The sequence below is a fragment of the Lichenostomus cassidix genome, chromosome 5 (assembly GCF_008360975.1).
Source record: "Lichenostomus cassidix isolate B80296 chromosome 5, HeHo_3.0, whole genome shotgun sequence".
NCBI lineage: Eukaryota > Metazoa > Chordata > Aves > Passeriformes > Meliphagidae > Lichenostomus > Lichenostomus cassidix.
The window spans coordinates 865100-879793 of record NC_139486.1 but is presented as its reverse complement, the minus strand read 5'-3'; the positions used below and the strand labels follow the sequence as shown (position 1 = coordinate 879793).

At 46.5% G+C, this 14694-nt stretch overlaps 2 protein-coding genes across 2 annotated transcripts in view; one reads left to right on the top strand and one right to left on the bottom strand.

Moving 5' to 3' along the window:
- FANCM (FA complementation group M) overlaps window positions 1-14694 on the bottom strand; it is a 51801-nt gene that overhangs the window by 33475 nt on the left and 3632 nt on the right. The window lies entirely within an intron of this gene.
- Window positions 3990-13963, top strand: LOC146435721 (heme-binding protein 2-like). The gene is made up of 5 exons (XM_085060896.1): window positions 3990-4351; window positions 6961-7052; window positions 8072-8213; window positions 9896-10079; window positions 10935-13963. The coding sequence occupies exons 1-5, from the start codon at window positions 4123-4125 to the stop codon at window positions 11104-11106; spliced, it is 819 nt and encodes a 272-aa protein (XP_084917022.1). The 5' UTR covers window positions 3990-4122; the 3' UTR covers window positions 11107-13963.

The window sequence follows — 14694 nt, the reverse complement described above, 5'->3', positions numbered from 1 at the left end:
TATGAAAGACAGCAGGATTCAGTCACCTGGAGCTTCAAAACTCACAGGGAACAGTAAACACAACCTACTTAGGAGAGACTCAGCACCAGGCACTGCTCACTGATTGCATTTATCTGCCTCCATACCTTCATTTTTAATTAAAAAGATACTTCTGGAAAAGTCCCCTCAGCTTTTCCAAAACATTTCAGTGTCGAGTTACCCAAACACAGCCATAGAATTAATTCCAATTAATTGCTTAGGAGCACTCATGGCTTTCTCCAGCTCCCTAAGTGGAGCTCAGAGCTGACAGATTTAAAGCCAGCAGATAAAAGACAACTGGCAGGGTTATCCCATCCTGCACTGAACCTGCCAAGAACACAAAGGCTTTTTGTGTTCCGAGGTATCTCCCACAGCAAACCACAAGGAGTGCTTGGATTCTGTACCCACGGTGAGCTTAGAAGGTGCTTTTGGAGCTCTGACAGGAGCTGGGGCCTTGAGAACAGGGCAGGAGCTGCTCTGTGCCAGCTGCACCTCACTCAAAACTGCTGCTAATCTGTTTGCTGTTGGCACAATAAGAAACAAAGGCTCTAAACTAACGCCCTGACCTAATTATTGCCGGGCAGATTTGCAGGGGTTCTGTACCAAAGGAAAATACCAATAAACAAATGTTAGTGTGGCTGTTCTTTGGGGGCTGGCAGGAACCAAGCAGACACAAACAAGGACTCCAAAGGTGCATCTCCTCCTCAGGAGCCTCCCTGACAGGGTTTTAGAATCACCATTGGCTTAAATTGCCTTCCCCTGCTCTCCCGAGCCCCTGGCTTCATATTTTCAATGCCTGAGAGACAATTCCAGACTGGTTTGGTTTAGAAAGGACCTTAAAGCCACCCAGTGCCATGGCAGGGACACCTTCCACTATCCCAACCTGCAGTGTCCAACCTGGCCTTGGCTATGCCAGGGAAAATTAAGAAGAAGAAACCCAACCAAAACCAAGAAATAAAGCAAAACTTAAAACCCCAAATCAGCTACAAAACCAGAGATCCTTTCCCAGCCTGAGGCCAGGCTGTGCAGTGAGGTCCCACTGCTTTATCCCAAGGGGATCCCTCAAACCAGGACAATGAATGCAGCCAGAGCCTTCCACTGCTCCAGGGAAGGGCAGAGGATGATCTCTGCTTTGTTTCAGCACTGAAACCAGGAAGGTTTGGGTTCACCAAATGGGATACCTCGAGGAGTGCACCAATTTTCCCATAAGTAACTTCCAGAAGCTTCCCAGGAACAAACCATGGTTGTTTTGGAGCTTTGGAGCTCTGACTGACACTCGGTTTTAGTTATTCTCTTGTAAAACTTCAGAGTTGTGACAAACAAACTCTAAACCAGGGAGAAAAGAGTATTTTCTGCAAGTTTCCTCCTGATCTTTTCTCACCTGGCCAGTAGAAAAAGGAAAGCAACAGGGGCACAGCAGGGTAGGGTGGTTTTAGCTGATGCTGTCACTCTCTTCAAACCCAATACTGATCAGCCCAGTAATGACCTTGGCACCACCAAAAGTGTTCTTGTAATTTATATTAACTCATTCACACCCTTCCCAGTCTTGCAGGGACATGAGACACACTGCAAAACCACTTTTCTTCCCTGGAAGCTGAGATCCATCCAAAAAAATCCAATACTTTGTCCTCTTCTAACAGCTGTTTTCTCCTGTCACAGCATTTTTCATTTGCCAGAGGTTATGAAACAAGACCTACATTTTTTTTTACTTTTCAACTAATTTCACCAAGAACAGTTTTACTGTTTACTTGAGAAATGTTGAGAAAGAAGTGGCTTTTCTATATCAACCTGCCATGCAGTGTCAGACAGAAAGGAGCATCCCACTGAGGATGTTTTGGATCTCAAATTTTTAAGGCTGAATATTAGTTTTTTCTATTACATTCAGAGATAGAATACCTCACCAAGCACCAAGAACACAGCACTACCAAAACTGAGTTATCTCAAGAGTGGCTGGTAATTAGCCAGCAGTCTTACACAAAATTAACACGTTTGGGGAAAAAAACTTCAGCAAATACAATAAAAATCAGCTTTTTCCACCTGCAGTAACAATGAGCTCCTCTGTTATCTATCCAGACAAAGACCATCACATCTTCAGTACTCTATCAAATGCAGTAATTACTGAGCTCATCAGAAATCAAAGACAAATACAAACAGAGTAATTCGTAGAAGTTTTTAAAACAGGATTTTTAACTCCTCTCAGCCTTTTTCTCATAGTCAATAATCTGTGCCATTTGTCACATATAGAGAAATTTAGCTGTGATTTTAAACTATTTTTTCAGCTTTTTTTCTTTGTCTTTTCTCTCATCTCCAGCAAAGACGCTTGGTACTTATAGTAATAAGTACTTATAATAATTTCATTTAAGCAGCTATTAATTCTCGTAATTAATGCTTGAACAAAAGAGATGGGACTGTTTTCCATGAGCTATTTATGCAGGATGGGCAGAAAAAGAACCTCCACATGTTGCCTCAAACAGGAACACCAGTTGGAAGAAATCTCCAAGAGGCAGGATGCTCTCCCTTGGTACTGATAACCCAAAATTGAATGGAAAATTCCTTATCCACAGCACTGGAGTCGTGTGATGTGGGATTTACCTGGGGCAAGGATGGATTCCCACTGTGCCTCCCCTCAGGTACTGAGGGTTCAGCAGGATCTGAGAGGGAGATGTGGTCAGTGCCAGCAAATCCCCTGTTGTGAGGAAACCTGTGGTGCTGCTGTGGGCAGCTGCCTGTGAAATGCAATCAGCACCCACCCAGACACTGCAGCAGGCAGCACATCCTGCCTTCCTCCAGGATTTGCCTTCCCAGTGAATTCCAGAGGCTGTGGTGCTGATTCACCACCCCAAACCCCCCCACTGCATCCCAAAAAAACCCTCTCAGGACATTCCCACCGGCAGCTGCTCCTCCATCTGCCAATTTCCTTAGGAAAAGCAGGATTTTGGGCTGCCCTGTCAGGAGCACACTCAGGACTCACACATCTCATCTTTTAAGGCAATTCATGGTTCATTCTCACAGCAAGCTCAGTCCCTGAGGCTGGGGAAGCAAAGCTGAGCCTGAGGAAAGGACTGACCAGAAAAAGGGGGAAAGGAGCAGGGACAGATGAAACATCACATCGTGGAGTGAACAATCACATCCCCAACCTCCAGCTTTCCCTGAAAGCATCAACAGTGCATGCAAAAGGACTACTTTCCTATTATTCTAAACCCCTAAACGCCTGGAGATTCCCCTTTCCTGCCTGCACAGAAGGGGCCAACAGTCATTTCATGTCAAATTTAGAATGAAAGACAGCAACACAGAGAGCTCATGCAGACTCCTGATTCAAATCCAGATCCTGCTGTAATTGCTGCATCCATCCCATAACAGGGCTGCTCATCTCCTTCACTCACTCAAACTGCCTGAGCAACTGCACAAAGTTGGGAAGAGATCTCCTTGGGCAGAGACCAGATATGCAGCTGAAAACTTCCAAAGCTGGACTTGAGTAACAAAGTATGTCATGGCTTTTGCACTCCTAACATTTTGGAAAGACCTCAGGGACCTCCTTTGTAAAATGAAAGCAATAAAATCAAATCACGATCAAGAAGGACTAACAGGACATGCAGAGAGGTGAGGAAAACACTGTGAGAACAGCTGGGGAAAAGGGAACGGAGCGGGAAAACGTTCGGAGCACCAACTCGTGTAAGTCCGTGCAGCACGGCTGAAGGCACCGCGAGTGAGCATCACTCCATCCCTCCCTCCCTCCATCCCCGGCCGGCGCTGGGCGGGCTAACGCGGCTCCTCCCGCCCCCAGCGCCCTGATAAAGCCCTGCGGAGCCGGGGCAGTGCCAGCCCGGGGCAGTGCAGTGCCAGCCCGGAGCGGTGCCGGGGCACAGCTAGCCCGGGGCAGTGCAGTGCCAGCCCGGAGCGGTGCCGGGGCAGTGCCAGCCCGGGGCAGCGCAGTGCCAGCCCGGAGCGGTGCCAGAGCGGTGCCGGGGCAGTGCCAGCAGTGCCAGCCCGGAGCGGTGCCGGGGCAGTGCCAGCCCGGGGCAGTGCAGTGCCAGCCCGGAGCAGTACCGGGGCACAGCTAGCCCGGGGCAGTGCCAGCAGCGCCAGCCCGGAGCGGTGCCGGGGATGGAGACGGGCGGGTGCCGCATGGGAGGCTCAGGCCCCGCCGGCCCAGCCGCGATCACGCTGGAGGAGCTGGACGGGCTGGCAGAGGAAAGCCCCGACTCGGCTTACCACAGCCACGGCAGCAGCCTGGAGGAGGAGGCGGCAGAGCGCATGGACGATGAGGAGCAAGAGAGGCTGCTGAGCTACTGGCAGAGCGTGGGCAGAGGGCACCAGGTGGATGTGCCCCGCGGTAAGGCTGGGATGAGGGGCTGGGGACAGGGATGTGCCCGGGAACGGGCTGGGGGACACAGCAGAGAACACCCGGCAATGTCCGGTGTGAGTCAAACACCAACATCCTGCCGGGATGCCGGATTAGGGACAGGGATGTGCCTGGGAACAGGCTGGGGGACAGGGATGTGCCTGGGAACAGGCTGGGGCAATGTCCGGTGCGAGTCTGAGACACCACTATCCTTTCGGGATGCAGGATTGGGGATAGGGATGTGCCTGGGAACGGGCTGGGGGACAGCGATGAACACCCAGCAAACTCCGGTGCGAGTCTGAGACACCAAAGAGAGCTCAAGCTTCGCCCGAGGCCATGCAAAGCTCTCCGTAGCACACGGAAGAGCTGCAGCAGCACTGGGCTGATCTAGTCATACTAGAAAGGATCAATGCGAGTTTTCAGGCTTAATTAAGTATTAAACTGAGTACCTGCAAAGGGATTCTTCCTAGGAATATCCCCTATATCCATCCCAAAAGTCAGTTCTTTAAGGAACGAGGGCTGTATTTAAAAAGGGCACAGAGTAAACAAGTAAAGGATCGATTTGCTTTTTGACAGTGAGGCTCCCAGGCTCATCTTAGTCAGAAATCAGTTGTTTTCAATTTTAAGAAAGACTGGAGAATCCGAAAGACTGATGAGTCAGAGAACAAGCAGCAGAGAGTCACTAGAAGCTCAGCTCAGCCTCAGCTTTAACTCTGCCCTGTCCTGCTCAGAGATCTGCTCAGGGAACTCACCTTCCCCGAGATGGGGAGAGCCAAACCTGCACCAGACTGCACTGCACATTGCCAATATTGAGTTACTTTTGTTTAAAAACCTCTTTCTATATTCCAGCACAGCAAATTGAGCTCACCCTTCTTTTAAAGTCACACTTTAAAGTCTCATCTTAGCTCTGTAATGCTCTAACAATGAATATTAACGTGCTGAAAGAAGGGTGAGATTAGTGTGAGCAGAGCTCCTAGGATCCATTAGGAGGGATACAAAGTCTAGCGAACACATAAAAAACAGAGTTTAACCATGTTTTAGTTCCTGTATCATCGAAGGTTTGCTCTATGTCACTCAGTAAAGTTACAAGAAACAAGCTAGAATAATACAAGGTTATATTATTACATACAAGGTTATTATCATTCTAATAATTATATTATTTATAAAAGAATTTAGTGTTAACTTTTCTAGAGTCCTGAAAGGTTTCCTAATTCTGGGAAAATTCACTGTGGAACCCTAATCTACTTTTGTTTTTCCCTCATCCTCCAAAGAGATCAATTTTACATGTCAGTTATTAGTTACATTTTAAACGTTTCCCAGTGACATATTGCAAAGAAAAAATCTTTAAAATTAACCCAAATTTCTCCCCTTTATTTTGTTGCTCCCCTTTGTTGAAGGATCTTTATTATTCCAAATAGCCTTAAGAATAAAGCCCTGGACTGGATGCCAGGAGATGGAGGTTTGATTCCCAGCTCAGCTACAGATTTACTAAGTGACCTCGGCCAAGTTAATTCTCCTGCATGTTAATTCTCCTCCTCTCTCAAACATGGAGAATACTCTCTTCTCCCATCACCCTGCCTCTTCCACTGAGATCCTGAGGCACTTCAAACTCCCAGAACAAGGGCTCTGGAGCTGAAATGTGTCCTTTTGCTGCATGTCCAGTGCACACCATGAGGCAGCAGGGCAGGAATTCACACCCACATGGTCAAACGCTGCACATAAAATTGAGTTTCTAATCCTCTAAGTACACAAACGCCTTTATCACTTCAGCTTTGGAAGGCAAGGGACCAACTCTTGTGGAAGAGAGACTTTCCATTCCTAAGGCTGACCTTGTAGCCATGGTTTCCCAGGCTGTCAGGCAGGGATCAACTCCTAAGCAGAATTTATTTATGACCTTCAGCCAGAATTGATGTCAGGGCAACCACGGTTTATAAATACACCTTTAGACATGAAACATCCTTTGGAAATTAATTCCCACAGCAGCATTTCCTTGAGCCTGTGAACAAGAGCAGCCAACTTAATTTACTTCATGGGGATCCAACAGCAAAAGAGTTGCTAGAATTGGGAATGTCAGAGAGCCAGGGAATGGGACACAACCAAAAGCTTTCCAGGGACACTGGGATGGCTGCAAGTATCAGGAGTGGGAGAGGAAAACCTGTTCCTAACAGCCCAGAGACAGAATCCAGGTAACCTCTCCTAGAAAAGCTTCTTCCTTCCCTAGTGAAGAGCAAACAAAACCAGTTCCAAAGGAATTCCCCAAAGGAAGGTGTGGCTAGCACAGGTCTTTCCCATGAGAATTTTTTCCTGTGTTTTATAAACAAAGATAAAGTTTGGATGTTATTGAAAACAGTGTCTTGAGATTTGGACAGTTCAGGCCTGGCCAGTCAGGCCTAGGGGGAGGTTTCTGACTGACCAATCTGGGTGACCTCTGAAAAATCTATATAAGTTGGAATCAAATAATAAAAGTGTTCTTTTTTATGCCACGCTGAGAATCCGGGTCTTTTTCTCTGCTGGCGGCTCAGCAGCGACAGGAAGGAAGCACATTTCAGTTGGTTTTCACAGCCTGCAGTCTCAAGGGGCACTGTGTGGTTGTGTTGCAGACATGGCAGAGCCCATCCAGCAGCTGACCAGGAACAACAACCCCCAGGAGAGACAGACCATCCCCTTCACCCTCATCCAGCGCAAGGAGAAGGTAAATTCCCTTCCCACTGAGCTGCAAACGGGGTTAGCATTCACACCTCCCAGAAATGTCCTTATCAAATCCTTTGAACCCTTTAGGATTTTGAACATCAAGTGCAAAGCACTGTAACTGAGTAATTCCCATCTCACCCTATAATCTCACCTCATCTCACACTGTAATTTTCTTTTTTGCAAGGTAGAAGCTATCAGGAAAGCCAGAAAATGGCCAAGAATTACACCCTTTGTGACATAATTAATTTAACACAAACCTCTCTTACATTGACATTTGAAATAAAATACCCATTTTGTTTAAATCCTTTACACAGTCATGTTAATGAAGCCTTAGCAAAGAGTACTTGAAAGAGATGAACATCTGAATTTAAAACCAAAAATGTACTTCTGTCTCATGGATCATTATCAAACAAAGTGGCAATGTGCAAACCCATCTTATCCTCTAATAAAAAACTGAAATTGATGCACAGCAAATCCCTTCCAGCTCAGGAAATGTGCAAACCAGAGTCTGACCTTAAATCAACAAACCATGAAAACCTTTACTGACCATCCATGAGGACTTTTTGGTCCCATTGCTTTAAAATAGATCTATATAAATATAAATTTATATGTTTATAAATACCATCATTTGAGTGTGTTTCATCTCAACAGTTTGGGACTCCTGACTCTTTATGTTGCAATGAAAAGCTTGAAAGCAATGTCTCAGTATTACTGTAACAACTGCACCTAAAAAATAAGGTTATTCAGTGTTAAATGCAACTAAATGTTTAATACTGCCAGTCCAAAAGATGACAGTTCCTTAATTTAAAGGAGAACTACCTAGAAAATTCTGAAGTCAGTTTTGATCCAAAATCAGCAGTATATTCCTTGGTTTATAGGAGGAAGGATGAAATTAATGTTCCTTTCAAGGAACATAACAGCTGAAAAAAGATGCAGTTCTTGTGCTCAACTTGTATTTGTTTGCTCGAGGTTTTGAGATGATTAAACTAAAACCCCAAATTCTGCTCTCTGTGTTTGCAGCTGGGAGATCTGCTCTATGAAAAAAGGCAGTATGGGAAAGCCAAGTGGGCCTGCATAAAAATGAAAGAGAAACAGTATGAACAGAGCATCTGCCTTGGATTCATGAAGCTCATGAGGTACATTTGTGAGCAGAATTCCTCAGGTAATTGGCACCTCAATCCTACAGTAGGTGGAAAATTGTATTTCTGCTTTAGCTTCTCCTAACTAGGGAGATGCTTTGATTAGCTTTTCCAAAATATACCACCCTGTGGGGATAGTTTTCCATAATACAGCCTTGCCAGAAAAATCAGAGGAATCATGGAATTGTTTGGGTTTGAAGGACTTTAAATCCCATTCAGTGCCACCCCTGTCATAGGCAGGGACACCTTCTGCTATCCCAGGTTGCTCCAAGCTCTCAAATCTGGCATTTGCTATAAGGTTTGAGGGGTTTGATTTTCACAGCAGCCCTGAAATCACCTGTCAGACTGTGATGCCAAAAGGGACCACAGTGTTCTGCCTCCTTCCCTTTAGTTCAAGATATTAAACTGTCCCTGTCCCAATGGACATGGAAAATTTGTGGTTGAAGCGTGTTTTCCAGAAAGATAATCCAGTTTTAACTCAAAGTAATGGCAAATCCAGTGTGTCCCTGAGAGCTGGGCCTGCCTGTAAAATGTGCACCTGGTTTCCAATCCAATTTAATGTGGTTTCCACTTGCAGACATCAGTTCTCATATTTTTTATCCTCCAGTTGTTGTAAGGTTTTGCCATGCCCAGTGCTCTGTGCTGTAATAGTCTGTGGGCTGTAATTGAGTCAATTCCTTTCCAAAGATCTACAAACATTGATCACAAAAGCTTTTCCTTCATCAGGTACTTTCCACGCTCATCCCATTCTTTTAACACTTTAACATGGTTTAAAGGTAAATTTAGCTCCAAAACTGCAGGGTTTTTTCAAACTGTACAGAAGCAAAGTTCCCTCTGTCAGCCATCACTGCCTCCTGCAGTCCAAACACACAACATTGCAAAAATACTGCAACATTTTTATAAACAGCAACCCCTCAATGAATGCACAAAGCAGCCCCTTATTTTTGTTCCCAAATATTTAAACCACGACACAAGGTCAGTTTGAAGATGAACACAACCCTTTTAAGGAGGGAAAGGATTTAAGGCAAACTCCGTGCCCTACATGAAGATGGGAGAGCTCACCAAATATTGTGGTTTGGACACACATGCACAAACATTTGCACACACAAACAACCTACAAAGCACAGCAAAATCATGGAATCACAGACTGGTTTGGAAGGGACCTTAAAGCTCCTCCTGTTCACCCCTGCCATGGCAGGGACACCTCCCACTGTCCCAGGCTGCTCCAAGCCCAATGTCCAACCTGGCCTTGGACACTGCCAGGGATCCAGGGGCAGCCACAGCTTCTCTGGGAATTCTATTCCAGGGGCTCATTGGTACTTCCAAATGCTACTTCCAGCTTGGAACACATCCCTCCACTGTCTAAACTATCCCAAAATAACTCCTTTTAGTTTTAGTAACCCCATGGGATCATTTCAGTGATTCATTATGGATCCAGCAGGCAAGCACAGTGTACAAACCTTCTCCTGTGTGTGGTAACCCACCTCCACCCTGTGTGTGCCAGGGCTGTACCTGGGATCACCATGGGCATCACCATCCCCATCTCCTGTGTGTGCCAGGGCTGTACCTGGCATCACCATCCCCATCTCCTGAGTCTGCTAACCCATCTCCTGTGTGTGCCAGGGCTGTACCTGGCATCACCATGGGCATCACCATCCCCATCTCCTGAGTCTGCTAACCCATCTCCCCCCTCTGTGTGTGCCAGGGCTGTACCTGGGCATCACCATCCCCATCGTGACCATCGTGCACACCAACGAGGCGCAGTCAGCCATGAGCCAGGCGGTGACAGTGGCCTATTACCTGCCCGAGGTGCTGCAGGATGAGCCACCCCACCCCTTCGACTCTGACATCATCATCGAGGAGTGGCCTGCCACCATTGTCTACAGCAGGTAACCAATGCTTTCTGCTCGGCTCAGCACGGGAAAAGGGGCACTTCTCAGTCTGGGAATGGTATGGTTTGTAGATCTTGTACAAGGGAGCAAAGGGTAAAACTTGATTTTAAGCATTTGGAAATGCTGCCTGTTTTATGAATGGTCAGGAAATGATGGTTACTAATTTATATTAAGGAAGGTTGTTCCCCCAGAGAGTGCTGGCACTGCCCAGGCTGCCCAGGGAATGGGCACAGCCTGAGACTGCTAGGGATGCACAGGGTGGATTGTTGGGCTGTCTGGGCAGGGCTGGGGTTGGGATAATCCCTGTGGGTCTCTCATCATCATCACATATCAATTACTTGGTAAAATGATACATCTGGAAACGTGTGATAAAACACCCTCAGACTATTCTGCGTAGTCACGAATAAAGTGTCTAACATGGTACAGAAAATTCTAAGAAAGGATTCTTTGGGATCAATCACAGTCAGTACCATTGGTGAAACACAGCCAAGTAATTTAGGGTCTGGAAAAACAGTGGATTTTAAAAAGAATCACAGAATTGACTAAGTTGGAAAAGGCTTTTGAGATCGAGTCCAACCTATGACCTAATTAGTGTCAACTAGTCACCAAGTGCCACATCTTGTCTTAAACACCTCCAGGGATGGTGACTCCACCACCTCCCTGCACAGATGATTGCAATCCCCAACCACCCTTTCTGTGAGGAGCTTTTTCCTGCTGTCCATCCCAAACTTCCCCTGGTGCAGCTTAGGGCTGTCCCTGTTCCCTGGGAGCAGAGCCACCCCGACCTGGCTGCAGGGAGCTGTGGATGTAGCTGTGCTCGATCTGAACTTGATAATGAATTGACCATTGCAGGAGCTTCCGAGGGACCACCAACGAGGACTCCATCATGAGAGAGATCAACCTGCTGGCAGCCATCCTGGAGAGCCCCGAGCTGTGCCTGCGGGACACGTTCATCATCGCCGGCTACACCAACCCCGCCGCCGCCAACCGCCACAACGAGATCTGGTTCCTGCAGCGGCCCTGAGCTCCTGCCCAGCTCCTGCCCAGCTCCTGCTGCCCCACAGAGCTGCTCTGCTGCCTCAGCCTCCCAGGTGAATCGGGGCAGCCCAGCTGGCAGACCCCCAAAATGGTCAGGAGTGGGGCTTGCAGCTGGCTGAGGAAGGATCAGCCTAGCTCAGCCACCCCACACATCTCTAGGGCAACCTGACAGCTTTTACACAGTTTTAATGGAGGGTTTTAGCACTTTAAAAGTTAGTTCACCTTCTCTTTCTATTTACGAGGGGAGGGAGGCAGAGATCTCTCCCCTCATCCATTTGTTGGCATCCCTAGACTGCTTGTGGCTCCCTGGGGACACCCTGGAGCTCTGGTGCTGCACAAACCCCGCTGGGGTCAGTGGGACACACCAAACCCACCTCACACAGGCACAGAAAGAATGTCCTTTCAGGTCTTAGCTCCTGAAAAGAACCAGATTTAACCCCTGGGATTAAAGCAGGGAGTAAGGAAAAGCCAGTGCAGAGAGCTGTGGCACAGAGATGCCCAGTGCTCACCTCAGAAAGCAGCCAACCAAAGCATTGAGTCTGGGGAAGAGACCAAAAAGGCACCATAGCCCTGCTGCTCATGCAAGTGTTGATAGCAAAATTCTGGGTTACCTTCATCACATCCCCTCAGGAATCCCATGACTGGCTCTGGCATTCCTAAGGAGACACTGGCTATTTTTAACTCCACTTTTCTGAACAGTTTATCCTCACAGCTTTGCTGGATGCTAAAATGCTGCAGCTGGAGTGAATTGTTCAGTGCTTCAGATGCTGCTCTGGCACTCCCACACTGTTAATGCTATAAATGACACAAATATTCCCAGAGAAAACCTCAGCTAGGCGTGACCTTGGGCTGTCACCTCTGCTGAGAGCAGAGCTGGCTGCTCCAGGCATCCCAGTTGGATCTGAGCATCCCTAGGGATGGAGAGTCCACAGCCCCTCTGGGTCCTGCAGGGTCTGACCACCCTCACTGTGACAATTTTTCCTCCCCAATATCTAATTTGTTGCTTGTTTTGCCCTTCACCCCTATAATAAACCTTCAGCTCCCACATTCCAGAGCCCCCAGAAGGTCTGGGAGCAACATTCCCACACAGCCCAAGAGCACCTACTGCACTTTAGAATCAGGGTAGCAAACAATTTTGCTCTCCAAAAATCCCTCCCTAATGTCTCCCCGAACTGATATGATGGTAGAGTTTATTCTTAATAGAAGTAATGTCTTTTTATATAAAAAAATTCACTGAGTGCATCACCAGCATTATTTATTGAGGACAGGATTTAGGGTTTCAGCAGAGCTCCTGTGCTCTTGAATTCCAACACACAGATCACCAACCAGAACCAGCGACTGCTAACTCACAGCAGGGTGAAAAAATAACTCCAAACATGGATTTGTGGAGCACTTGGAAAAGAATCTGAAGCCTCCTGGTCCCACAGGGCTCTGTGCTCAACACAAACCCTCTCCCTGAGCAGCAGCAGCAGAGTGGCCCTGGCTGAAGTGGGACCAAGGTGCCCTCTGGTGCCTGCTGGGCATGGAGGTTCCTTGGGAAACAGCAAGGAGAGGGGGAAATGGAAACAGAAAAGAAAAACAAGACACACAAAAGCCTTAGTTTTAACACAGGCAAACCAAGAGTTTTTGTGGGAAGGGGAAAAATCCCAAACCAACTAAAATGCAATGCAGAATTGCAGCCTGGGAAAAGAAAACTTAACAAATGCCAGCCAGTATTAAACTAAAAGCTCTTAATTAAAGAAAAACAATATAAATATTTTAAAACTTGAGGTGAATAGAGGGGCCAGGGAGACATTAAATAAAAGGCTTTGTTTGCATACCCTCCCCAAAACTTTTATAAGAGCAAATAAAAATAATTTTCACCTCTGACAAGATTTTATGGCAAATTAAAGAAGTTTCTGCTATCTGGTTGCTTTTGCCAGTTAGAGAAATTCTCTTAATGCTTTGGCAGAACAGATGTCGGATGCAGTGAAATCCTCTCACCACAGAGCACCAGTTTTTGTACATAATTTACATTTTCCACCTCTCCTGCAAGAGCACCTGCTGTGTCTGATGTCCCTAGGCAGCCCAGCCCCTCGTGGGTGACATTCTAGAAACATCCCTGCCCTGTGAGCAGATCTCTGAGTGTGCTGATATCCCACCTGCAGCCCAGCATTCCCTGCTCTTTATGGCAAACTGTGAATTCCCAGGTAGTATTTATTTATTTTGACTTCTGTTAGATAGCTTCTGCTGCTGAGAAAAAAAAAACCTACTTAAGCTCCAGTTTGAAGATACACTTTATGGCTTGGAAAATGGTACCAAGAGCTGTCCCTGGCCCTCACAGGCACAGGGACCAACAATTCCAGTGGTTAGCTGACACACAAGTCAGTTTATTTCGTTGTTACACCAGTGAATGCCAAGCAAACATCACTGTTGCTCAGATTTGAAAACATCATGTCAAGCAGGATTGCCCAGGAACAGGTATTTTGTTATCCACCCTTGGCTCTGCTTTGGGAGCCATTCGTGGATTTTTCACTTTTAATGTGAAGTTATTAGGTTTCCACTCATGGAAGGAGGTAACAAAACAGCATTCACCCCTAGTTTTGGAAGATTAAATGATGTAGCCTTAACAGAGATGCATTATCCTGCATACTGTGTATTTTCCAAACCAGAGTTAGTGCCTAAAAAGTTTATTCCAGCTGTTGTGATACTCAGGGCCTTGCTTATTGTATGTAAAGACATCTCAACAGAGTTCCTCTGGCATTGTTGCGCTGTGCTGTTTTACACTGTCCTTCAGCCACACTGAAATGTTGTCTTGTTTACTGTTTGTCACCATTAAAGAGATGGTTTTATTGTGCAGAGGACACCTGGCTCTCGTTCTTGGAGCAGACAGAGGTGCTTTTGCTCTGCTGCCTTTGTAAAATGGTTTTACAAAAGCCATTTCAGCCCCAGATGAGAAGTGGTCACTTCAGGATGCAGATCCTGAGCCCAGGAGCCAACTTCCCTTCTCACACACTGCAAACCAGCCCTTCTCAGCCTGGCTGTTCCTAGAAGTTGTGTTCTCCAGCTAAAGCAGCAGCAATTCAAATGCAAATAGCAGAGCAGAGAAAGGAAACAGCAACCACTGCAGGCACAGTGCCAGGCTGGTGCAGCCAAAGCAACGTGCTCAGTGCAGCTTAAATCCCAAGTGAAACACCCCAAAATAAATCCCTGCACCCAACAGAGTGTTCAGAGGCACCTGCAGTGATGCAAAACTACTTAAGAGTTTATATTTAACAGTGGAAGTTGCTCATTTAAACACACATTTAATATGTTCCTCATTTAAATACACTCTCAGGTCACTGGGTTGAAAACAGCTGATGCGCTCACAAGTTTGCATTCCAGTGGTTGTCACAAAACTACACCAAAATCATCCAACTTGAACCAAAACCATATTCTGAGCCAAACAGTCTGATACTATAACTTAATCCTAATTTTTTATGCTTCTCACCAAGCAAAGAGCAGATGTTTTAGACTTTTCAAAGTGATATTTCATGTAAAATCATTTGCCTACAAGCACCTTATTGGGAAGACACAGAGCATTAAGACACCATTG